This window comes from Opisthocomus hoazin, chromosome 5, assembly GCF_030867145.1.
Source record: "Opisthocomus hoazin isolate bOpiHoa1 chromosome 5, bOpiHoa1.hap1, whole genome shotgun sequence".
NCBI classification, from domain to species: Eukaryota; Metazoa; Chordata; class Aves; order Opisthocomiformes; family Opisthocomidae; genus Opisthocomus; species Opisthocomus hoazin.
In genome coordinates this window covers 3,843,171-3,868,084 of record NC_134418.1, presented here as the reverse complement: position 1 = coordinate 3,868,084, position 24,914 = coordinate 3,843,171, and the positions used below count along the sequence as shown (strand labels likewise).

At 57.3% G+C, this 24,914-nt stretch overlaps 2 protein-coding genes across 7 annotated transcripts in view; one reads left to right on the top strand and one right to left on the bottom strand.

The window, feature by feature from the left end:
• RNF24 (ring finger protein 24) overlaps positions 1–1,144 on the top strand; it is a 37,002-nt gene extending 35,858 nt beyond the window's left edge. For all 5 annotated transcript variants that reach the window (XM_075420283.1, XM_075420287.1, XM_075420285.1 and 2 more), the window contains one exon: positions 126–1,144. In XM_075420283.1, the coding sequence (XP_075276398.1) occupies positions 126–264 (139 nt within the window). In that variant the 3' untranslated portion in view covers positions 265–1,144. The remainder of the gene's footprint in view (positions 1–125) is intronic.
• Positions 1,145–2,309: 1,165 nt separating this feature from the next.
• Positions 2,310–23,867, bottom strand: PANK2 (pantothenate kinase 2). 2 transcript variants are annotated; one of them, XM_075420278.1, is made up of 7 exons: positions 23,672–23,867; positions 11,731–12,083; positions 10,493–10,746; positions 8,332–8,508; positions 7,499–7,622; positions 4,261–4,386; positions 2,310–3,906 (listed from the first exon to the last, which is right to left on the bottom strand). In XM_075420278.1, exons 1-7 carry the CDS (start codon positions 23,865–23,867, stop codon positions 3,856–3,858), a joined length of 1,281 nt encoding a protein of 426 aa, XP_075276393.1. In that variant the 3' UTR covers positions 2,310–3,855. The 2 variants fall into 2 exon arrangements, with proteins under 2 accessions (XP_075276393.1, XP_075276394.1); XM_075420279.1 differs by lacking the exon at positions 23,672–23,867 and having other exon boundaries at positions 11,874–11,963.
• Positions 23,868–24,914: the final 1,047 nt, after the last annotated feature.

The window sequence follows — 24,914 nt, the reverse complement described above, 5'->3', positions numbered from 1 at the left end:
CAGCATCCGTGCTGCAGGCTGGGTGACAGCTGTGCCCCCCCCCCCCCCGCCGCGATACACCGGGTTGGGGGGTTCGCAGCCCCCCCATCCCGACCCCCTCCCCGTGTCTTTGTGTCCCCCCCCAGGTGCCTCATCAAGTGGCTGGAGGTGCGGAAGGTCTGCCCGCTCTGCAACATGCCGGTGCTGCAGCTGGCCCAGCTTCACGGCAAGCAGGACCCCGGCCCCCCCCAGGGCCCCCTCCCCGGCGCGGAGAACATCGTATAGCCCGGCCGCCCCGGGAACTGCCCCGCGGCCCCCCCGACAACCAAAGCACTACGGCACCAGCACGCAGGGACAGCCGAGGACGCGGGGCGCGCAGCACTTTAACCGAAGAGCCCCAAAATCCTTCGGGCCGCCAGCCGCGCTGGGGGGCTGGCGCTGCGGCCGCCGCTCGGCTCCTCTCCCGGGGCGAGGAGGGGACTTTTGGGGTGCTCGGCCCCCACGCCGTCGCCCACGCTCCTCTTCGTAATGGGGTTTGACTTCGCCTTCGCAATCCCTTACGCGGAAACCGGGGCGACGCCGGGGTCGGGGGGCTCGCGGCACGGCGACGGGGTGGGAGAGGCGGTTGCATGGGGGTTCGGGGGGGGTCGCCTTGCCAAAACACCCCCCCCCCCAAAACCCACCGCCGTCCAGCTGCCAGGGATCGGTGCCCCCACGCAGGGCGAGCTCAGGCGCCGCAGCAACCCCCCTCGCCTCCCCCTCTGCCACTCGTACCCCCTTTTTTTGGGGGGGGGGGGTCTCAGTATTACGCGGCAGCGGCTTCCCCGGGCGCGGGACGGTGCCGTCCCCCCCTCCTGTAAATACGGCGCGGCCCCCCCCAACTGTTTATGGAGCGCGGAGCCTCATAGACGTGTTTGTACACTACGGATTCTGCAGCAGAAGATTTTTTAAAACGTTCGCTGTTATTTTTTGGTTTTTTCCTTTTTGTTTTCTGGTTGTTTTTTTGTAAGCTATATTTTTGTATATTTAATTGCTATTCTAAAATTCTAACAATGCGTCTTTTTTGCTAATCACACTATTCTTAAGGAAAAAAAACGAGGAAAGGAGGAAAAAAAAACCAAACCACAACAGTTTGCATGTGATTTGACTTGAAATGTAAATAAAAGCAGGTTTTTGGAAGCAGGGGGTGTGTTCGCGCCTGGGAGACCCCGGGGCTGGCCCCAGCCCAGTCTGCAGGGGGGAGCCTGGGGCAGGGGCTGGGGGGGTCCCGCTGTCCCCAGCTGCAGCCCCTGGCCCGCAGCCGAGCTTTGGGAGAGGGAGAGGAGAAGGAGAAGGAGAAGGAGAAGGAGAAGGAGAAGGAGAAGGAGAAGGAGAAGGAGAGAAAAAGGAGAGAAGGAGAAGGAGAGAAGGAGAAGGAGAGAAGGAGAAAGAAGAAGGAGGAAGGAGAAGGAGAAAGAAGAATGAGAAGGAGAAAGAAGGAGGAGGAGAGAAGGAGAAGGAGAGAAGAAGGAGAAAGAAGGAGAAGGAGAGAATGAGAAGGAGAAAGAGGAAGAAGGAGAAGGAGAAAGAAGGAGAAGAAGAAGGAGGAGAAAGAAAAAGGAGAAGGAGAGAAGAAGGAGAAGAAGGAGGAGAAAGAGGACGGAGAAGGAGAGAAAGAGAAGGAGAGGAGAAGAAGAGAGAAGGAGGAGAAGGGAGAAGGCTTCTCCTCTGAAGAACCTGTCCAGACCCCAGCCCACAGGTCCCCTGCCCTGTGCCGCTGTCCCCCGTCCATCCCCCCCAGCGCTGCGTGTCCAGACAGGTCCCACCTGGAGATGTTCTCCTCCACCTTCTCCAGAGGAAACGCACGGGGTGACCTTGCCGCCCACGAGTCATCTTCTGGTCGTGCAGATTCCTGCTGGTGGGACAAAGCGGCTCAGGGCCCGGCACCGCGTCACACGCATCCCAACCGTGTTTGTTCCTGCTCTGGAGACGCCTCGCGCTCGCCTCCAACCCAACCCACGTCACCAGAGAGGCCACAGGGCCTCCACGGCGCCGGTCGTCGCCCACCACCGAGGAAATCTTTCGCCAAACCCTAAAATGCTGCCATTTGCCCCAGAACGGCGGGTAGGAACCACGCTCGGGAGCCCGCGGAGCCTTTTCATTCGTGTCCCCCCCTTCGAATCGCGGAACTTGGGCAGGGAGCAGCGAGCGGCCATCACGGAAAGCCGAGTTATTGTCCATCAGCTGCTGAAAACGAGCTGGGAGGGCTCGCTCGCGCCCGTCTCGCCAGCACGTTCTTGATGCTCGTCGAGATCAGCGACGAGGAAGAAAGCAAACGAGTTCCAAGGATATAAAAATAACTAATATTTTATTACAAGAAGGAAAGAAACCCATTTACAACCCCCCCCCGGAACGCACCGGGGAGCGCGGCGTTGCCCATCGCACCGCAGAGGATCTGCCCCGAGCCCACCGCGATGTCGGCCTCGCAGCCCCCAGCCCAGCGGCACCGCCGAGCCCGGGACGTTCCTGCTCCTCCGCGTCTCCCCCGGCTCGAGAGGCACCGGCGGCGCCCGGAACGCGGAGTGGCATCCTCCAGCGAGGAGGGCTCTTCGGAACGGGCGCTTTTCTTCCCTTTCCCGGCCCGGGAGAGGGGGTCTGCAGGCCCCCAAACCGGCACGGGATCAGAGAAACCAACTTCTCTGCCAAGAAACCACGAGTTGAGGAGCGACCGCAGCACGGGGGACGCTCCGGAGGAGGATCACCATCGCCCGTCGTCTTCGGGAAAGCGGCCCTGCCTGGTGCCGAGGCTGATGGCACGGCCAGGGGCACGCAAACCCCCTTCCCGCTACGGGTCTTGTCCGCTTCCCAACGCGACGGCAGGCCTGGGGATGAATTTCTGCAAGGAGCAGGGCGAGGCGGAGAGGCGAGGAGGGACCGGGCGTTGTTTTGAGACTGAGATGGGTTCTCCGGTGCGCAGCGAGCCCCGGCCAAACTCACGTCCTGCAGGCTTGGGGGGCCGCAGACCGCAGCGAGCCAGGCCGCGGGCGGGACGGGACGCGCGGAGACGCAGAGCAGCGTACGGCACGCAGGCGGGACAGAGAGGTTTCCCCCGGGAACCACCCCTTTCACAATGAACAGACACAAAATGGCAGATTACAGAGAAGATCCCAAGCGTAGGACCGAAAGGAAGAAGGAATCTCTTTGGTATAGTTACACGCAGCCGAGTTTCACAACGCGGAAAAACCCAAACTGAAGAACGCAACCCCCGCTGCTCCACCTTCCGCCTTGCCCGGGGCAGCTCTCGGGGGCAGAGGGCCCTGTGCCGGCACCGCGCTCCGCGCAGAAGCGTCACGGGCTGAAACCGCAGCCAGGCCGAGCGGAGTTAGGGCACCCGAGACGCAGGGTTTGCGCCGCAGCTCTCGTCTCCAACGCTCCGTGTGCGTGGGGCAGAAATAAACCCCGGCGCCGGCGGCACGAGGGTGGCCCAGAGGCCGCCGCACCGCGCAGAGCAGACACGAGCGGTCCCAGCCGCGGCCCTGCTGGTGTTCCGTCCCCTCTACAGACAATTTACATATTTTTTTTTACATTTGCGGAACATAAAATGCTGCGGCTGAACTCTACAAACTACGAAGGGGGCTTCAGCGCCCGAAGGAAACATGGATGGAAGGAGCGGAGCGCAGGCCCCCGTCGGTGTCGGCGATGGTCCAGCCGCCTCCCGTCAGCGCGTTGGCCGCGCGCTCCGCTTGCAGGAGGTGGTCACCGGAGCCTGGTTCCAGCCGTCCACGGGCAGAAGCACAGCGGGGCTGTCCCCTCCCGGGGCGGTCACCCGCCGTCGGCGTCGCGGCCGGGGCACGTGGGCGCAGCGCCGTGGGTGCGACGTGCGCAGGCTGCGCGGCGTCAGGCTGAATGCAGGAGCTCCAGCAGAGCGCCGACCGCGCCGAAGTAACCCTGAGGAGCAAGGAGACGGGAACATCAAAACTCCAAGGCACCTGACAGACGGACAGTGATACTGCAGGCTGCCTGGGGAGGCTGTGGAGTCTCCTTCTCTGGAGATATTCCAGCCCCGCCTGGCCGCGGTGCTGTGCAGCCTGCTCTGGGTGACCCTGCTTGGGCAGGGGGTTGGGCTGGGTGACCCACAGAGGTCCCTGCCAACCCCCAACATTCTGGGATTCTGTAACCGTGGCTGTCGCAGCAAAGCACCGGGAACCCACCACACGGCGTGTGCCAGCGGCTGCGGACCCCACGCGGCTGGTTCGCGAAGGATTCAGATTTTGACGACACGGAATAAATTTAAAGCTTCACCTCGTGTTCCAAGAAGAGTGCTTTTAACTGCCCCTTGGACCAGTAGTCCAACGCGTACGCCAGAAGCCGCATCGAGATGGTATTGATCCGAAGGAAATTGCCAACAAACACCACTCGATTGATGTTCTGCAATATTAAGGAAAAAAATCCCTTTTCAGGCCAACATGAAGGCTGAATTCCATTTTCCGTTTGCAATGATGAATACCCCACCTTGAGAAGAAAAAAAAGTTACACTTATAACGCCTTTTAACAACGCCACGTGCAGCTTTTCCGTCACATTTTCCAGTGAGACTTGATGAAAACCAACCACTGGACACAGAGGGAAGCGACCAGAGGGCACCAAAGCACCCAGGCCCACAGACACCGCATCGCCCCGAACAGCCGCGCCCAGCAGTGAGGAGCAAAACTGCCGCTGAGCGGGGACAGGAGCTGCAGAGAGCAGAGTCGGAATGGAGCTGCAGCTTCCCCAACTGAGGATTTTAAAACTGGACCCAGAAGGGCTGGTCTGCAAGGAAGAGAGGGCACCGCGCCGGTCTGGGGTCTGGCAGCAGCATGAGATGGTTCCCAAGAGCCCGGTGAGACGGGAAAGGGCACACAGAGACGGCCAGGAACCGCGCCGGGAGGGGACAGGGACCGCCCTGAGGGGTGAAACCAAAGAACCGTACTGGGCACTGGTGAGGCCGCACCTCGAGTGCTGTGTTCAGCTTTGGGCCCCTCACTCCAAGAAGGACATCAAGGGGCTGGAGCGTGCCCAGAGAAGGGCAGCGAGGCTGGGGAGGGGTCTGGAGAACAAGTCTGATGAGGAGCGGCGGAGGGAGCTGGGGCTGTTCAGTCTGGAGAAGAGGAGGCTGAGGGGGGACCTTCTCGCTCTCTACAGCTACCTGACAGGAGGGTGTAGTGAGGCGGGGGTTGGTCTCTTCTCCCTGGTAACCAGCGATAGGATGAGAGGCAATGGCCTCAAGTTGCATCAGGGGAGGTTTAGATTGGATATCAGGAAAAATTTCTCTCCTGAAAGAGTGGTCAAGCATTGGACCAGACTGCCCAGGGCAGTGGTGGAGTCCCCATTCCTGGAGGTACTGAAGAGACGTGTAGACATGGGCTTAGGCACGTGGTTTATAGAATCATAGGTTGGAAAAGACCTCTCAGATCATCAAGTCCAACCGTCACCCCAACACCACCCTGCCTGCTGAACCATATCCCGAAGTGCCACATCTACACATTGTTTGAACACCTCCAGGGATGGGGACTGCACCACAGTTTAGTGGTGGACTTGGCCATGTTGGGTTGACAGTTGGACTCGATGATCTTAAGGGTCTTTTCCAACCTAAATGATTCTCTGACTCTACGAATTCGGTGTCGGGCAGGATCTGGAACACCATACACATCCACAGTTCTGTCCCAGAGCAGGAGCAGGGAGGTCACGGTAGACAGGCTCTGCTCCAGACTCTGCCACACTGCCCGGAACTCCCCGGGTGTGACTACAGCCCTTCTAGCTCAGGAGTCTGAACAGAAGGGCTGGTTTAGGGCTACGAGATCCTTATTCTGGCTAGCAACAGATCATCAAGGGCCACCTCCTCTCTCGCCCCCCAACTCTGGCCTTTGACTCATCATTCCAAAAGCCGAATGGCTCTCTACTGTTCATCTGAAAACAAACAAAACAGATTTATAAACCCCTAACCAGCACAATTCTGAAAGAAAAGACCAACCAGGCAGTGATGTTTTGGATTTAGATCAGTCTTCCAGCCAAACTTTTCAATCCCCAACTAGTTCTCCTGAGCCAAGTGATGAACTCTGAAGCTTTCTTGTTCTCCAACAATAATTGGCAGTTCCTCCTCTGACTGAGGAATCGGGACCACGTCCTTTCTGCTCCTTCACTGACGTCCTCCTACGGATTCTCCTCCATCCCCACGCTCAGTAACGCCTTCCCATAACTATCCGGCATCCTCTTTGCATTCAGCTGCGTGCTCTGGAGCGAGGACTCTGGATGCGTTAGGAGAAGTGTGGGCAGCAGGTCGAGGGAGGTTCTTCTCCCCCTCTACTCTGCCCTGGTGAGGCCCCATCTGGAGTCCTGTGTCCAGTTCTGGGCTCCCCAGTTCAAGAAAGATGAGGAGCTACTGGACAGAGTCCAGCGCAGGGCTACGAGGATGAGGAGGGGACTGGAGCATCTCTCCTACGAGGAGAGGCTGAGGGAGCTGGGCTTGTTCAGCCTGGAGAAGAAAAGGCTGAGAGGGGACCTTCGAAATGCCTCTAAATATCTGCAGGGTGGGGGTCAGGAGGACGGGGCCAGACTCTTTCCAGTGGTGCCCAGCGACAGGACAAGGGGCAATGGGCACAAACTGAAGCAGAGGAAGCTCCAGCTGAAGATGAGGAAGAACTTCTTCCCTCTGAGGGTGACGGAGCCCTGGCCCAGGCTGCCCAGGGAGGCTGTGGAGTCTCCTTCTCTGGAGATATTCCAGACCCACCTGGACGCGGTGCTGTGCAGCCTGCTCTGGGTGACCCTGCTTGGGCAGGGGGTTGGGCTGGGTGACCCCCAGAGGTCCCTGCCAACCCTGCCATTCTGTGACTCTGTGATTCTGAGGACTCGGCAGACGTGCTGCGGGCAAGGCTGTAACACAACGCCTCGCCTCGTCTCAGCGGGTAACGCGGGTCCCCAGGAGCCGGGAGGATGCTTCGCCCCGCTGGCTGGGAGCGCGTGGAGGGCACGCCTCTGCTCTTTCATAGCCCTGTACAATGCTGCTTGACATGAACGCAACAAGGCAGCACTGTAAAGAAGCTGAAAGCACAAAGGTACAGCAACGGCCGTGGAAGTGGTGGGGCCTCGCCAAGACGTCGAGAGCAGCTGGTAAAACACCACTGGAAGGGTATCCAGCCTCCGCCCCGACCTTCCTCCTCCTCTCTCAGCGGTCCCATGAGCTGCAGTTTGTCGCGCACCCACCGTTCCCCAAACCTCCGCAGGGAAGCTGACTCTGCCCGAGCAGAGGACCCGACCAGACCACCGGCCAGCCCCCGACTCATCCGCAGCTCTTCAGGTCCCGGTACAACCACCTGGCTCAAACTACACAGATGAGCAAGGACAGAATTTATGGAAGAATCCAAAACGAGCGGATTCCAACTTACAGAACATCCCAAAAGGCGAGGATGAACGCGCATCTACGAAGGAGAAGAGAGACGCTGCGCGACAGCAGCACACAAGGGAGGCTTCAGCCAGGGACACACGGAACAGATTTCCCCTTCGTACCTCGTTAAGCGCACACATCCGTGCTATGGAGCCAATGTTGTTGGTGATGGTTATCAAAGTGGCCTTCGCGAGGTCCTCTTTGCTGACAGACTCCCGCTTCTCCTTGCTCATCATGTTTCCAAAGCTGTAAGGAAAGTTCTGGGGTTAAAGGTCCGTTTCACAGAATCACAGAATGGTCGGGGTTGGCAGGGACCTCTGTGGGTCACCCAGTCCAACCCCCTGCCCAAGCAGGGTCACCCACAGCAGGCTGCACAGCACCGCGGCCAGGCGGGTCTGGAATATCTCCAGAGAAGGAGACTCCACAGCCTCCCTGGGCAGCCTGGGCCAGGGCTCCGTCACCCTCAGAGGGAAGAATCCCGTTTGCATCGGAATTCCTGAAGAGAACGGGAACTGCTCATTGAACCAGAGGGATTCATTCTGAAGTGCTTCCTTCTAACTTTAAAAAGCACGGCTGCTGTCAGTGATTTAGATCTGGTGGAACGGAACAGCAGACGGAACGGTGGCAGCTCTCCTAAGAGCTGTAAACCGGGGCACAAACTGAAGCAGAGGAAGTTCCAGCTGAACCCGAGGAAGAACTTCTTCCCTCTGAGGGTGACGGAGCCCTGGCCCAGGCTGCCCAGGGAGGCTGTGGAGTCTCCTTCTCTGGAGATATTCCAGACCCGCCTGGCCGCGGTGCTGTGCAGCCTGCTCTGGGTGACCCTGCTTGGGCAGGGGGTTGGGCTGGGTGACCCACAGAGGTCCCTGCCAACCCCGACCATTCTGGGATTCTGTGACACCCCGTTTTTCGTCCTTGCAGAATCTCCTGTGAAAGTAAAAATCCGTCAAGTCCTTACCTGGACGCTACGGCCCAGCCTGGCAAGCCGAACCGCTCGTAGTCTCCTCCGTAAATGTCCCGCACTAGCTTGTCCACTTTGGTGCTGTCTCCGTGGGACGCCATCTCTAGGGCCTCTTCGAAGGTGGAGCAACCAGTCAGCAGGCAGCAGAGACCGAAAAACGTTCCCCCTCCGAGGCTGCAACAGAAAGCAAAGCAAGCGTCACCCGCCCTGCTTCGAAACAGAGACGGGGGAGGAAGCGGCGGCCCCACCGCAGGCTCGCGTTGCTCGGCTCCGCTCCGCTGGCTCCGGCTGCCCCACGCCTCTTCTGGGTGAAAGCAGCCTTGGAAAAGCAGCGGTTTTCTTTAAATCTGTTACTTTCCAACAACTTCACCGTCCGAAAGGAATCCCGCGCCCTCCCAGCCTTCTGCAGAGGGCGTGTGTCCAAAGGAGAAATGAATTTTCTTGTTTTACAACAGCCACCTTCTTCCCAGCACTCGGAGAAGTGGATCTGAAAATAAACACCAGTCCTGAGGGGCTGCTGGGGTACCGGAGCGCAGCGATGCCCAGCTCCGGGGAGCAGAAAGCCCAGCACCACCACGGCCTGCTCACTTCACTGTGCACACAGGCCATTAATGACGCAGAGTAAGAGTAAGATCTGGGCTGTGAGGGGATTTTCTTTAATTATTCTTACTAACTTTCAAGAAATTGAGGAAAGCTGAAAGCCACAGAGCTCTCTGGCTTTGCCTGGCACCAGGAGTCACACCTTCAGGGAGGGCAGCAGTCCAGCAGCCGTCGGGGGAACTGCTGCCGTGCCAGCGTCCCTGCCACAGAATACGTGCTGCCGTTCAGCGTGACCTGGGCAGGCTGGAGAGCTGGGCAGAGAGGAACCTGATGAGGTTCAACCAGGGCAAGGGCAGGGTCCTGCACCTGGGGAGGAACAACCCCAGGCACCAGTACAGGCTGGGGCGGACCTGCTGGAGAGCAGCTCTGTGGAGAGGGACTGGGAGTGCTGGGAGACGACAGGGTGACCATGAGCCAGCAGTGTGCCCTGGGTGCCAAGAAGGCCAATGGTACCCTGGGGTGCATTAGGAGGAGTGTGGGCAGCAGGGCGAGGGAGGTTCTCCTCCCCCTCTGCTCTGCCCTGGTGAGGTCCCATCTGGAGTCCTGTGTCCAGTTCTGGGCTCCCCAGTTCAAGAAAGATGAGGAGCTACTGGAGACAGCCCAGCGGAGGGCTACGAGGATGAGGAGGGGACTGGAGCATCTCTCCTGCAAGGAAAGGCTGAGGGAGCTGGGCTTGTTCAGCCTGGAGAAGAGAAGGCTGCGAGGGGACCTTCGAAATGCCTCTAAATATCTGCAGGGTGGGGGTCAGGAGGACGGGGCCAGACTCTTTCCAGTGGTGCCCAGCGACAGGACAAGGGGCAACGGGCACAAACTGAAGCAGAGGAAGCTCCAGCTGAACATGAGGAAGAACTTCTTCCCTCTGAGGGTGACGGAGCCCTGGCCCAGGCTGCCCAGGGAGGCTGTGGAGTCTCCTTCTCTGGAGATATTCCAGACCCGCCTGGCCGCGGTGCTGTGCAGCCTGCTCTGGGTGACCCTGCTTGGGCAGGGGGTTGGGCTGTGTGACCCACAGAGGTCCCTGCCAACCCCGACCATTCTGTGATTCTGTGACTTTGGGAAGATGGGATGCAAATGTCGACTGCTGGGATCGAAGCTAACGTTGTCCTCACGATCATTATATTTGGGTTAAGCCATAAGTATGGGATCTCTCTGATGGCAAATAACACACTTCAACTTCTGCAGCAGGGCAACTGAAAAAAGCAGCTTCTGAAGAGACTGGCTGCAGTAAAGAGACCCAAACGTGAAATTCAGATTCCCTCTTCCCGGAGGGATCTTTGCTGGCAGCGATGAGGGAGTGCAGGAAAAGCAGGCGCTCGGTCGCACAACTCACCGCCTCTAATCACAGAATCATTCAGGCTGGAAAAGACCTCTCAGATCACCCAGTCCAGCCGTCACCCCAACACCACCCTGCCTGCTGAACCACGTCCCGAAGTGCCACATCCACACGTTTCTGGAACACCTTTAGTGCAGCTTGTCCCTGAAAACAGCACCTACCATGCAGAAACCCATTCCAGGTGCTAAAAGAAAACTCCGTGCGAATTCAGCCCCTCGCAGCGCTCACCTGGTGCCCGTCACCCGTTTGTAGTTCTCTTTCGAGTAGACAGCCAGGATGCTGACCCCCGAGCCGATGTTCACCAAGAGGAGAGGATAGGGATTCTCCAGGTTGAACGGGAGCTTCTGACATCTCTCAGCATCCGTCGGGTTTTCAAAGTAGTAGCACTCCGAGTGGCCGTTGAATCCAACGGAGTCAATGTACAAAACTCCTTTAATAAGGCAGTCGAGTTCGTCTAGCTTACACAGCTGAAGGTCACCCATCTGGCAGGGGGTGGGGGAGGAAAAAAAAAAAGAGAATATTGAAGAAGCAGCCAAGGATCTGAAGCGTTTATGCTCAGGGCTAGAAAAGCGCGTTCGCTGCCAGCTAAATCCCGCTCTCTCCACTGCTCCCTGGGTTGGGCGAGGGAAGCACGGGTCGCAGGAGGGCTCCGTCTCTGCTCGCTGCCCCGGCCCCGACGCGTGCAGACACGGCTGCAGCCCCAGATGGACGCCAAGAGAATCCCACCAGCATCCACGGGCCCGGTTTAGGCCCTGACTTGAGGCATTGGCATGGAAAACTACAGAAAACGGGAAGGGACTTCACTATTGGACCGGAAAAAAAAAAATTCCCTTACCAGAAAACCACCCAGAAACCAGAGGAAGTTATGAAATTGTTTTCCCCTCGTGTCACTGCCTCGGCTGCACACAAAGCCTCTCTATTAGGTGCTTTTTTTCAAGCCCTGGTTAAGTAAGGTATTTATCACACATGTTTTTCACCTACGAACAAGAATCATCTACTGAAGCTGCCGGACGATACCAAACGCCAGCTACCGACTGCCTTTAATTTACCACCGCATCAGCTCGCTCACGTGGGTGTTAGAAACGAAACCGCGTGAGCAACGGGACAACGACCCAAACATCAAGCGTGTCAAAGACAGCAACGAGACAAAAAAACCCCAGAAGGCTGAGGGCAGCACAATCAGAGATTCGCAATACAGAGAGCGTCTTGTCAGAGCGCACGCCATGGAGGCTGGCGAATCATTTTCAAGTCACGGGAATGTCCCAGGCACTTTCAGGCAAGAAATTATCTTAATTTGGGACTCCACACGCCGCTTCCCGAACCATGTTTAACTGGAGTTAGGTACGCTCTTCCAAAGCTAAGATTTAGAGAAGTTTTAAGAGGCTGCCGGGAAAGTTTTTGAGTTTTTAAGCTTGAACAGAATGTCACTACCAGATCCTAATCGTATAGAAGCCAAAAGTGCATACTGTGCGAAAGTCCTGCTCAAATTTGTACGCTCCACCTCCCGTGGCACATAAGGTAGTATGGAGGCTCGAGAAGTGCTTTTCGCTTCCCATTTGAATAAAAGCGGGCATGTCATGAGTAGGAAAGCGTATAAAGTGCAGATTGCCTTTACGTCCACACAGGGTAAGGTCCTTTAGCTCAAGGTGCACATCCCGAATGCCCGTCGATCCGTAGGCGACGTTTGACGTCAGGTATTTGCGGATGCTTTTGAGATTTTCCACTTCTTCCTCCTCCTCTTCGGCGGTGATGTCCTTTGGTTCAAAATAGACAAGCTTGACCAAGGTCCCTCCAATATCCAAGCCAAACCAAGGAAAGACTAAAGAGAAAAAGAAAAAAAAAAAAAAGACAAAGAAACGGGGTGTGATACTGTCATAGCACCAGCAAACGAGTTACAAACTGAATTAATTCCCGCAGTTCTCCAGGGACTCCCCAAACGCAGGCCTGCTCGGTCTCTCCGTTTCTAAAGCGGAAAACACGAGAAAAAACCATCAGTGGTCTGGTCTGGCTTTTCACAAGCGCGGCTGAGGCTCCTCCGTACGTGGACTTCACTCCTGGCCCGAGGCAGCTCGTGTTCCCGAGCTCCCACCGCCCGACCGCATCCCTCCGCCCGCCAGCTCCCGCCGCAATTTTACTCCCCAGCCATCCCTCTTGTAAAGTTCTGCTCCAGAGCCGGAGCCGAGGAGAGCGCCGGTGCTTTTACATCAAAGGGATGTGCAAACGTTCGCTAATTACAACACCTAACTGAGGGAGGCGAGTAATCTAAGACGCCCGAGGGAGACAAAAACAAATGTCTAATTGGATTATTTTATTAGCCAAATTCCCCCGCGGTACAAAATATGCGTTAGTGTCGGGCCCAGCCACGTTTACAGCTGTATTAGATAACGAGCTGCTTGGAGAAGATCAAGAGAAAACCCCGATCAGATGGAATCCGCGATTAGAGCTGAGAACTGGAACAGATTAATATTACTATTCATGAGCTAGAGGGGAGGCTGGAGCTAACGAGATACACGGGATCGGAGCAGCGAGAAAAACGTAGCCACGTGTCCGGTTTATGGCAGGAGGATTAAACCCGGACGGTTTTTCCAAAAGGGATGTTTAGAAAAGAAACCTAAATGCAACACAGACGTTACCGCCGATGCTCTGGAGAGCGGGATCTCGGGTTCCAGACCAATCCTGATGCGTCAGACGGGCACGCTGACACGCTGCGGTGCTGCGCTTGCCTGCCTGCGGGCAGATCGGCACGCGGCACCAAGGAGCCCGCGTTCCCTCCGCCGTCGGGAGCGCGCAGCCCTCCGGCGAAGGAGAGAGGGAACCCATCTGGAGTCCTGTGTCCAGTTCTGGGCTCCCCAGTTCAAGAAAGATGAGGAGCTACTGGAGAGAGTCCAGTGGAGGGCTACGAGGATGAGGAGGGGACTGGAGCATCTCTGCTACGAGGAGAGGCTGAGGGAGCTGGGCTTGTCCAGCCTGGAGAAGAGAAGGCTGAGAGGGGACCTTAGAAATGCCTCTAAATATCTGCAGGGTGGGGGTCAGGAGGACGGGGCCAGACTCTTTCCAGTGGTGCCCAGTGACAGGACAAGGGGCAACGGGCACAAACTGAAGCAGAGGAAGCTGCAGCTGAAGATGAGGAAGAACTTCTTCCCTCTGAGGGTGACGGAGCCCTGGCCCAGGCTGCCCAGGGAGGCTGTGGAGTCTCCTTCTCTGGAGATATTCAAGACCCGCCTGGACACGGTGCTCTGCAGCCTGCTCTGGGTGACCCTGCTTGGGCAGGGGGTTGGGCTGGGTGACCCACAGAGGTCCCTGCCAACCCCGACCATTCTGGGATTCTGTGAAGCTCCGGGAAGCAGCAGCCCCTCAGCACGCCGACGCTCCCAGCCCCGCCGCAGTCGGGGAGCGGTACCGACGCGCCCCGGGGCAGCACTTCAGCGAGCCCCGGGCAGAGGACACGACCAGCACGCAAACGATCGCTGAGGAGCCACAGACCCGACCGGCGCGCAGACGCCCGGAGCCGACGCGGTCTCTCCTCGGCAGGAGAACTTGGCTGCGGGACAGAGCGGAGGCGAGATGGGCCTGTCCAGAGCACCACAGCTTCCCAGGAGCTGCCACCGCCATCACTTACCCACACTATTTTTAAATCACCGAGCTATTTTTATCCTTTTACACAGAGGCCACCCCCAACCATCGCCAAAAGTAAGCTTGAAAGAAGATGCAAGCTCTATTTTAGGAGAGGTCCCTAATCCCAGCCACCCTCCATTCCTAACGCATTTACTTCAAACAAGAACAGGCATAAAAATAACTGTTCATGAATGAGAGAGAGAGAAATTTGCACCACAGTCGAAAGCACCAGCAATTCAAGGACTTTTTTCATGACAATTTCTCATTCTGCACTTTGGAACTACAAACTGTCGGCATTTCAGGATGGAAAGTCTGCCATGCCCTGTACCTGGAGAAAAGCTTAGCTTGGGCGCAGAGGAACCTGGTGAGGTTCAACAAGGGCAAGGGCAGGGTCCTGCGCCTGGGGAGGAACAACCCCAGGCACCAGTACAGGCTGGGGCGGACCTGCTGGAGAGCAGCTCTGCGGAGAGGGACTGGGAGTGCTGGGGGACGACAGGGTGACCATGAGCCAGCAGTGTGCCCTGACTGCCAAGAAGGCCAATGGGATCCTGGGGTGCATCAAGAGGAGTGTGGCCAGCAGGTCGAGGGAGGTTCTCCTCCCCCTCTACTCTGCCCTGGGGAGGCCCCATCTGGAGTCCTGTGTCCAGTTCTGGGCTCCCCAGTTCAAGAAAGATGAGGAGCTACTGGAGAGAGTCCAGCGGAGGGCTACGAGGATGAGGAGGGAACTGGAGCATCTCTCCTATGAGGAGAGGCTGAGGGAGCTGGGCTTGTTCAGCCTGGAGAAGAGAAGGCTGCGAGGGGACCTTAGAAATGCCTCTAAATATCTGCAGGGTGGGGGTCAGGAGGACGGGGCCAGACTCTTCCCAGTGGTGCCCAGCGACAGGACAAGGGGCAATGGGCACAAACTGAAGCAGAGGAAGCTCCAGCTGAAGATGAGGAAGAACTTCTTCCCTCTGAGGGTGACGGAGCCCTGGCCCAGGCTGCCCAGGGAGGCTGTGGAGTCTCCTTCTCTGGAGATATTCCAGACCCGCCTGGCCGCGGTGCTGTGCAGCCTGCTGTGGGTGACCCTGCTTGGGCAGGGGGTTGGACTGGGTGACCCACAGAGGTCCCTTCCAACCCCGACCATTCTATGATTCTGTATGCGCCTTACTCCAAGACTCCCTCATGAAAGCCTTACTACAGGGCTTCACAAAGAACTAAACAGTGAAGTTACTCCTCAGGAGAGGAACGTTGGCTGCCTGGGCCTCATCACATAACACCCGGAGAACCATCTCCCCGGGACACCAGACCTGGAGGAGCACCCTCACAGGACGGCAAGTCCAGGGCCCCACAGCGTATGCGAAGGGCAAGGCAGGACAACCCCCAGGATTTCTGTACCCCCAGAAGAACGGGCGCTATCACAGAGGAGCACAGCAACAGCAGCTGAGCTGGCAAACAGAAGTCACAGAGACCGTGACCCCTCCGACAGGACTCTGCTTCTGTGTGGGGGGCATCAGGACAGCACGCAAAACCCAGCAACAGTCCGCTTGCTTCCCTCACCTGCTCCTCCAGACACCTTAAACCGAAAAACCCCTACACAGGCCCTCCTGATGCTGTACTAAAGCCATCTCCAACAGAATCACAGAATCACAGAATGGCAGGGTTGGCAGGGCCCTCTGTGGGTCACCCAGCCCAACCCCCTGCCCAAGCAGGGTCACCCAGAGCAGGCTGCACAGCACCGCGGCCAGGTGGGTCTGGAATATCTCCAGAGAAGGAGACTCCACAGCCTCCCTGGGCAGCCTGGGCCAGGGCTCCGTCACCCTCAGAGGGAAGAAGTTCTTCCTCGTCTTCAGCTGGAGCTTCCTCTGCTTCAGTTTGTGCCCGTTGCCCCTTGTCCTGTCGCTGGGCACCACTGGAAAGAGTCTGGCCCCATCCTCCTGACACCCACCCCTCAGACATTTGTAAGTATATATTACATGGCATATGCATCCCCCATTCAGCAGCCCCCCTGTTCATGGCAGAATGGGGACCCCCTCCAAGTATTTTGTCTTTCTTTGAATCAAAGTCCTGGATTTATCAACTAACTACCGCAGAAAAGTGCTTTGAACAAGGATCACGCCCTGCTGTTGAGAGAAGAGGCAATAAAAATACCAACAGGTAAAGATAGGGCATCGGCAGCCAAACCAGAGCCTTCTGCTGCTGCTCCAGTCCCTCCAGGGACTGGGACTGGTGAGCGCCGCTCTCTTCCAACACCCAGTTCCTGCACAGGATCACTGAAACCCGTGTTTCTGAATGCTGCTTAAACTCTGCTGGAACACTAGCAAGCTCCACGCAGGAAAAGGAGCAGGCATCCCATGGTACGCAGCCGAGCCCGCTCCCGCCTGTCGCGGTCACGGACACCCTGGACCCCCTTCTCACCAATTTCCCACTCTCCGAGGCGCTCGGCTGCTCCGTCAGCTCTGCTCGGACGGAGGGACCCGTTCCAGAAACCTCCCACCCTGCTGCCAGGAAACCTCCTTTACATTTCTGGAATATATTTCTTCCTGTAAGGACACGCAATTTTTTTTTCTGCACGAGGAAGCCTGCCCTTTTTTTTTGTTTGGTTTTTTTTAAGGCATCCTCACCCTCGTATTTAGAGACAGCAATCCTCTCCCCACCCTCACTCCGCCAGGCTACGCAAGGGTAAAAAGGGAGAGACAGCGCAGGGTGGGGGTCTCGGAGATCACAGGGTCACAGAATGGTCAGGGTTGGCAGGGACCTCTGTGGGTCACCCAGCCCAACCCCCTGCCCAAGCAGGGTCACCCAGAGCAGGCTGCACAGCACCGTGTCCAGGTGGGTCTGGAATATCTCCAGAGAAGGAGACACATGGTGCCAGGCTGGAGCCCCGCAACGGAGAACACTACACAGGCCGCTTCATCGCAAGGGAACGGGCTTCCACCTCCGCAGGGACGCTCCGCTGGCAGGACGTGCATGTCTTCAGTGGGCTCAGAGCAGCTGCCAGTGCCTGAAGGGGCCGACAGGAAGGATGGAGAGGGGCTTTTCACAAGGGTGTGTAGGGACAGGACAAGGGGGAATGGCTCTAAACTAAAAGAGGGCAGATTTAGATTAGAGATTAGGAAGAAATTCTTCCCCCTGAGGGTGGTGAGGCCCTGGCCCAGGTTGCCCAGAGAAGCTGTGGCTGCCCCCTCCCTGGCAGGGTTCAAGGCCAGGTTGGACGGGGCTGGGAGCAGCCTGGGCTGGTGGAAGATGTCCCTGCTCATGGCAGGGAGGTTGGAACAAGATGATCTTCAAGGTCCTTTCCAACCCAAACCATTCTATGATTCTGTAACACCAGTTCATTTTCAAGTCGGCTGTGAAGTTCACGCACCACATTCCTACACTTCGGAGCAACCTCACAGATTTTAGGGCACAAGAATCACCAACTGGGTCCGTCAGTTTAGGAAGCTTTCCTAGTCAGAAAAGCAAGACAGTGGCTCTTTAGAAACTTCATCCCAGCTCATTCTCAGTGCCCTCAAGACCTTCAATATTTTAATATACATAAATTCGCTTTTTATTCGGGTGTTGTTATAGCCACCACTGAAGTAGGAGAACATCAAGCGTGGGGTTAAACCACACCAGTTCCTCACTGCCCGGCGAACAGGACCGATGCCTGCGGGGCTGGGGGTGAACAGCAGCCAGGGTGGGCTCAGGGCAGCCAGGGGGGGCTCAGGGCAGCCAGGGGGGGCTCAGGGCTGGCCCTGCCAAGCCCCAGCAGGCCCCGAGCAGGGGACCCCAGCCCCTGCGCAGGGACCCGGCCTCGCAGTGCCGGCTGCAGAAAGCCTCCGCGTCCTCCAGCTGCCAGCAGCTCGCCTGCACCTTCAGCTGCTCACCAGGGACACGTTCTGAAAGACAGCCTGTTAAGGTAATTAACTTCAACCTACTGGTTCTTAATTACAGATCTCTCATTAGCTGCAGCCCAGCCACAGGTTAAGGGTCCAAGGAGCAAGTGTCCCAGCCCAAAATCGAGTACTGCTCTAGCATTAAGGATTTTCTATGCAGTAAAAAGCACATGGAGCACTCAAATAATCGGGGGCACGGACAAAACTTCCCCTCCAAACCCGATTTTGTAGGGAAGGGCTGTGGCACCCGAACAAGAGGAGGAAATCATTTCAACGACACAGAGAACTGCTTTTTTTCTTTTTCTTTTCCTTATGCTGCCAGGAAGTCAGCCAACACGAGCAGCTCTTCCATATCCGAGAACGAGACAAATCCATGCCTTCAGAGGGAGGAAGCTCTCCTGGATGAACGCCATCACCATCTGCCACCCAGATTTCTCTTAAAACACTGATTTTTTTTTGATTTTTTTTTTTTTCTCCCCAGCATCTCCCCTGCAGTTGAAAGCCACCCAAAGGTCTCTCCCTTGTAAGCCTCCACGGCCTTTCTCCCCCACGAGCTGCTGCAGAAGACAGCAGGTCTAGAGCAGGGTGAGCACTGGTGGCACCCAGGAGCCTCTGGGCAGCCTGGAGGATGGTTTTTCCTCAGCCAGAAGGTTCTGCTGAGCGCAGGAAGACGGCAGCTTTAACGGCCGTGGCAGACAACGCAAAGGCGGCCTCTCTCACCGCCTCCCCGCCGCTCCCGGAGCCCTCGGTGCCGGCGAAGAGCCCGGCCCGTCTCCTTTCCAAGCGCTCTGGGCTCTCCGGGAAGCGTTGAGTCTCTCCCTCGGTGCTTGGACATGCACGAGGCAGGTGGGAAATCCTCTCCTCTGAGTCAGCCAAATCCTTCTGCAGCCTTTTCCTTAAAGAAACTCTCTTTAGTACTTTGTTAGCACGAGGACCACCGCTAACCCCACTCTCTCAAACGCTGTGCGAGACAAAAAATAAATCCGACGGGATTCAGCGTGAAAAGGAGCAGGGGTACAAAGAAGGTGACTGAAGGAACTGGCAAGACTGTGGCACAGCTCAGCAGACCAGGCACGCAACGATGAGCCTTATTTTCATTTGTTGGGCCTTACTTTCCTTCGCTTCTCTAATGCAACATACTGCAACAGCAGTTATCAAGCATCTCTAACACGAATTTTTCTCCAGGAAAAAAAAGATTCTTTGTCTTTTGGCCTGACAGTTTTGTTTTCCCTTCACAGAATCACAGAATGTCCGGAGTTGGAAGGGACCTCTGTGGGTCACCCAGTCCAACCCCCTGCCCAAGCAGGGTCACCCACAGCAGGCTGCACAGGACCTTGTCCAGGCGGGTCTTGAATGTCTCCAGAGAAGGAGACTCCACAGCCTCCCTGGGCAGCCTGGGCCAGGGCTCCGTCACCCTCAGAGGGAAGAAGTTCTTCCTCATCTTCAGCTGGAGCTTCCTCTGCTTCAGTTTGTGCCCGTTGCCCCTTGTCCTGTCGCTGGGCACCACTGGAAAGAGTCTGGCCCCGTCCTCCTGACCCCCACCCTGCAGATATTTAGAGGCATTTCTAAGGTCCCCTCGCAGCCTTCTCTTCTCCAGGCTGAACAAGCCCAGCTCCCTCAGCCTCTCCTCGTAGCAGAGATGCTCCAGTCCCCTCCTCATCCTCGTAGCCCTGCGCTGGACTCTCTCCAGTAGCTCCTCATCTTTCTTGAACTGGGGAGCCCAGAACTGGACACAGGACTCCAGATGGGGCCTCACTAGGGCAGAGCAGAGGTGGAGAAGAACCTCCCTCGACCTGCTGGCCACACTCCTACTAATGTATCCCAGGATCCCATTGGCCTTCTTGGCACCCAGGGCACACTGCTGGCTCAGGGTTGACCTGTCGTCCACCAGGACACCCAGGTCCCCCTGCACATAGAGAAGTGTGTTCGCACAGACACTTTTTAACAGCAGTTCTATACATTCATTTTCCTGCACACAATTTACATACAGCTCTGTGTCTTAAAAATAAACTTCCATCTCACGGGCAGATCTATGGACACAGCACAACAAACAAAAGACCGGTCTGCGGACCAAGTTAAGGGCTCTAGCACCGGATAACCTCACACCCAGCAGAGCTCCAGGATACCGCGTGTTCCCCCAGCAAGGGCTGCCACCCTCCCTTCATCTTCAAAGCCCTTTTGGAGTCAGACTGTCAGGGCTCCGGGGCAAGAAAAACATAATGCCTTTACTTGTTATGTAAATTACTTGATAGAACTGGACACTAGATAAATTAAAAAAAAAAAAACCCCCAAAGACTTATTTTGAAAGCTGCGGCAGTGTCGAGATGAAAGAGGAGATATGATTAAAGATCTCCACGGTGGATTTTCTTCACACGACAAGCAGCTCCAGCCGTGTTTCAGGCTGATCCCTAAGTTATGAGCCAATTATACCAGAAGCTAAAACGATGAGCCTGCAGAGGAGCAACGAGGACTGACGTCAGCTGAGCGTGTGACAGCATCTCTGCGCTTACCCTAAAATATTCAACATTATGTTTTAATAGTGGTATATGCCACTATGGAAATTTTACAGTTGGAAATAGAAATATTAATCAGCATTTAGCAGAAAGTGACACTAAGTTGACATATCCCCCATCTCTAAACACAGGCTCTGCCAGGAATCCACATTTCCTACACAATTCCAAAACACACAGAGGTATTTAAAAACCTAAGCTTAAAATTTTTGCACTGCAAAGGAGCTGCCAGAACAGCGTTGTATTTGTACCTCTACCTGCACACTGTCTATGCTGAGAATTTAAAGCAACTTGGACTTTATGTCTTTGCATGACTCTGAGAGAAGATACTGAAACTTTCAAAAAAAGGATCAGTTGAAGGGACTCCAGAATGGATGAGGACATGCTTTTTTTTTTTTTTTAAATCACACACACATCCTTAGAAACTATTTGCAGGATGCTCTTCTTGATATTTTAGCTATCAGCTTTCTTCTGGAATTCATGAAAGCCCTACAGTACAAATTCACTTTATGCAACTCACTTCCCCTCCCCTTTTGTCCAACACTGAAACCTCGCAGATAATGCCTGGCAAAAGCATCAAAACAAGCTATTTTTTTTTTCCTCTTTTCAGAGAACTAACAAACAGGCTACAGCAGGGAGTAGCACACTTTGTTACCCCCAGGGAAATAACCTAAACTCCTCTCCGTCAGGGAAACCAGGCTCTCGGGAGGGAGCGGAAGAGCAGCGCAGCAGCACGGGAGAGCCCGGAGAGAGCGGGAGAAGGGGAAAAGGGAGGAAGGTGACCAACCGAATCGCTGACCTATTTCTCTTATCGTAAGGAAGATTCGTTACAAAAAAAACCCAAATATTCCCCTGCTCATTAGGATTCAGTGATCATCGGTTTTATGCCTGGCATTTCACCCTACCCACAGCAAGCCATCTGGTATCCCACAGTTACGTTAAAGCAACCGTAACGCGAGTACCCTCTTTACTCATCTGGGGTAATTCCAGGCCGGCTGGTAGGCGCAGAGTTCGGTAATGGTACTGATAATTCACTACCAGAAAGGAATTCTTCTGTATTTTCTCCAGAGCTGATAAAGCTTTTTCTACGTTACCACTTCTGCCTGTACTAATAATCACAGAATCACAGAATGGTCAGGGTTGGAAGGGACCTCTGTGGGTCATCTAGTCCAACCCTCCTGCCGAAGCAGGGTCACCTACAGTAGGCTGTAGAGGAAATCCTGCCAGGCTCCCCATCACACCCCACCAACACAATACTCCAAAGCAGCTACGAATTTCAACAAGTCTCCGTTTCACAACATTTTCAAGGACGCTTCTCGCTCCCTCCCGGCAGCAACGACGTCCTTGACTCTTGCCCGCGGCACACTGAAAACCACGCCGTCCGCCATCGAGCTCTTCAGTGCCTACGAAGATCACGAGAAACATTTCAGAGCCCGAGAAGCGCCAAGGCACGCAGCTCCGACGTGGGTCGTACGGTCGCAGGTCAGGTTATTTCCGACCTACCCGATCCAATTCCCCCGGGTCTCAGCCCTTCCGCGCTCCCTGCAGCGAAACAGCCCTCGCCGCACGCTGCTGGTGCAGGCAGGCGGCCACGGAAGAAGCAAGATCACGAGCCTGAACGGCCGCCCGCTGAAATCCTTTCGTTCCTGGGGAAGCAGCGCTCATCTGCCAGGGCATCTGCCAGCCCCGGCAGCGAGACAAGGCTCAAGGTCACCGCGCTCGCTGGCCACACACCAGCAGCAGCCAAGCGGGAGCTGAAGTCGGACAGTTTTGATCAGACGCCCATTCAGCGGTTTGCCTTCGCTTGGGCTTGCTCGAATCTTCCTTAAGGTGGGATCGAGCATTTTAACTTCACAAGGTAATTTACCCTGACATCAGACGCTGTCCCTGTTAGGGGCTGGACCCGCTCGAGCGTATTTCTCTTCCAATTATCGCAAAAATCATTTAGGAAAGCCAGGCTACGCCGCAATCCCGCATCGCACTGCGCTGCCCTTCCAGAGGGGATGCAAACCCTGCCTTGGAAGCTGCTGGAACAACGGTTTTCCTACAGGCACCCCACCCCAGTCTCTGCACTGAACTTCCCCGCAGCAAACCCGAACCTCAACGCCCAGCTCGAACCTAAATTTTCCACAGCAGACACAGAAACTGCCCTCCAGCGAGGCAGGGAAGCATAACCACCGCACGTCTAGCTCCATCCAAGTCCACCCTGACGTTCGCACCAGGCATCTCCCCACAGCCGGCTGCGACCTATTAACGAGCACGTCCCTAATTAACAGCCCCGCAGCTCCCACCGGTGTGTTCTGCTGCGATTTCCTGACGGCGACAGCCACGCAAGCCGACTGTCACATACAGAGCTGGGAATCACAGGGATGCTCAGCACCGCTGGTGCCCTGACATCCCTCTGCTCAGTTTATCCTTCACCTTCTTAATTATCGGGTAAGCGGAAAACTGCACAATTACCTTAGTTATTTAACTTTCCAATTATTTCCTAGTGCAGGATCCCTCCCGTCACCTACCCCGACCTGGAAATGAGAGGGCACACGGGTGAGCACAGCCACGGTGACGTTCGCACCGCTGAGCCGCACTCGCCTGCGATCAGCAACGCGATCAGCACCCAGTTTGGCAAACGGCTCTGGAAGTCTCCTGAGATGTAATTCCTATTTTTCACATTAAGATAGGGTGAAAAGAGAAGCTTCCCTTTTTTCCCAGCGATCAAAAAAAAGGGAAAGAACGCTATTTAAAGCTCTGTATTAATACGATAACGATGGCATCTCAGCACTGCCAGCCACACCGAGCCTTGCTATGAGACGCAGGACAATTTTGTTTCTCGTTTTCAGCCCGGCCTCGTTTGCCGACATCCTCTGAACGGCTGCGCGGGTAACGGGGAACTACCTCGACGCTGTTTCGTTTTCAGGCAATTTCCTCCCTCCAGGAAGGACCGCGGCGCAAGTAAAAATCACCGGGTTCCACCTCGAACATGGCTGAAGTCGGTCACCAGCCCCAATGCCGGCTGCCGTCCGTTTTGCCCCTCGCTCGCCCCGCAGACCCCTTCCGACGCTGGGTAACCCAGCTCGGGGGACCCCGTCTTCCTTCCGCAGCCTGGCTCGGCCGCTGCCCCGGCCCCGTTTTCCCCTCCCCACGCTCCCACCGCCCGCTTCGCCCTCCCGCCAGGTACCGGCGCAGCCACGCAGCCCCTCCCGCCCCGCCCCGCCCCGCCCCGCCCCGCCCCGCGGCCCCCAGCCCGGGCACCCCGCCGCCATCCCCCCCTCCAGAGCCCCCGGCCCTCCTCCTGCCCCTCTCCCCCAGCCCCACCCCATCTGACCCCACCCCCTCCCGGCCCCACCCGGCGTGGCTCCGCCCTCGCCCCGCCCCTCGCCGCGTCAGCCCCGCCCCCGCCGGCCGCGCCCCATTCCCGCCGCACTCACGCGGGCGGTTCTTGCGGAGCGAGTCCCGCCGCTGCCGGCTGAGGGAGCCGCCCCGTTCGCGGGGCTCAGGCCCCGCCGCGCTGTCAGCGCCCGCCGCGCCGCTGCGCCGCGGGGGTCCGGCCTCCGCCGCCGCCCCCCCCCGCCGCCGCGCCGGCGGTTTCTCCTCCGCGCCGCCGCCGTTGCGCCGCGGCTCCATCCGCAGCGCGGCCCGGCCCCGTGGGCCGCCCGCCCCGCCGCGCCGCGCTCCGCACAGCCGCCACCGCCGCAGCCACCGCCCGCAGCGCGCCTGCGCCAACGGCCCCGGGGAGGGGCGGGACTAGGCTGTGAGGTGGACCCCTCCCCCCCCAATCCGCGCCCTCCGCCGCACAGAACGACAGGCGCGTTACCCAATGGGAGAGAGGGATTGGGTGGTAGCGGGGCGCCAAACCCTCCTCCCGCGCTCGGCCGCGGTTAGTGACGAGCGCGGCTACCCAATCGAATGCGCGAGCTCGGCGCGGGGCGGGGATTAAGGTGCCCGCGGGAGCGGGCCGATACGCGGCAGCGTCAGCCTATGGCTTTCCTTTGGGAAGAGAATGACACGACAGCTGTCCAATGATATGAAGTACTGTCCGGCCGGGGCGGGAGAAGCCCGGCTGATTGACAGCCCGGGTAACTATGGCAACATAGAAGGGGGCCGAAGGGGAGACCGCAGTAGGCCCGGCTGGGCTGGGCCGCGCGGAGGGGTTGCTTTGCATACGCTTTGCATATGCAGATGAGAGTCCTCCCCCATGCCCTAATGGCGGGGCGGCCCCCAAGCCCCCGCCATGTTGGGCCCGGGGCCGACATCTCACCCCTTCCTCCAGCTGCTCTGTCAGGAGCCATCCCCGGGAGGCCGCGGCCTGGCGCCAGGGAGCTGGGGGTTCCCTGCACGGGTGCACTGACCGATGGCGGCCAGGAGCGCCGTGGGCCTTCACGAGGCCTCGGAGACGGAGCTGGATCCCCGCTCCCAGCGTGGGCTGAGCAAAGGCCTCAGGTTCCGCAGGGATCGCCTGAGCTCGGCCGGAAGGCCGGAGGTGCCGAAATGGGAGGCGGGAGGTTGGGGAGCAGAGACAGAGCGAACGCTTGAGGGCCCGGGGTACGCTCAGAGCCAGCCCTCAGCTCCCCCGTAAATCACAGCGTCACCTCGGTGCTGGAGCGTCCTGCTCTGCAAACCCTGACCCCGCGTGAGCCAACAACTACTGCGGCAGAGAAACCGAGGTGGGCA

Bases quoted from the DNA above. Each gene is read 5' to 3' on its own strand.
- PANK2 (XM_075420278.1), bottom strand. From the start codon at position 23,867: ATGGAGCCGCGGCGCAACGGCGGCGGCGCGGAGGAGAAACCGCCGGCG. The intron at 12,084-23,671 runs GTGAGTGCGGCG...TTTTCTCTTTAG, and splicing joins GCTCCGCAAGAACCGCCCGC to TCTTTCCTTGGTTTGGCTTG. The intron at 3,907-4,260 runs GTGAAGCTTTAA...CTTGCTCCTCAG, and splicing joins CACTCTTCTTGGAACACGAG to GGTTACTTCGGCGCGGTCGG.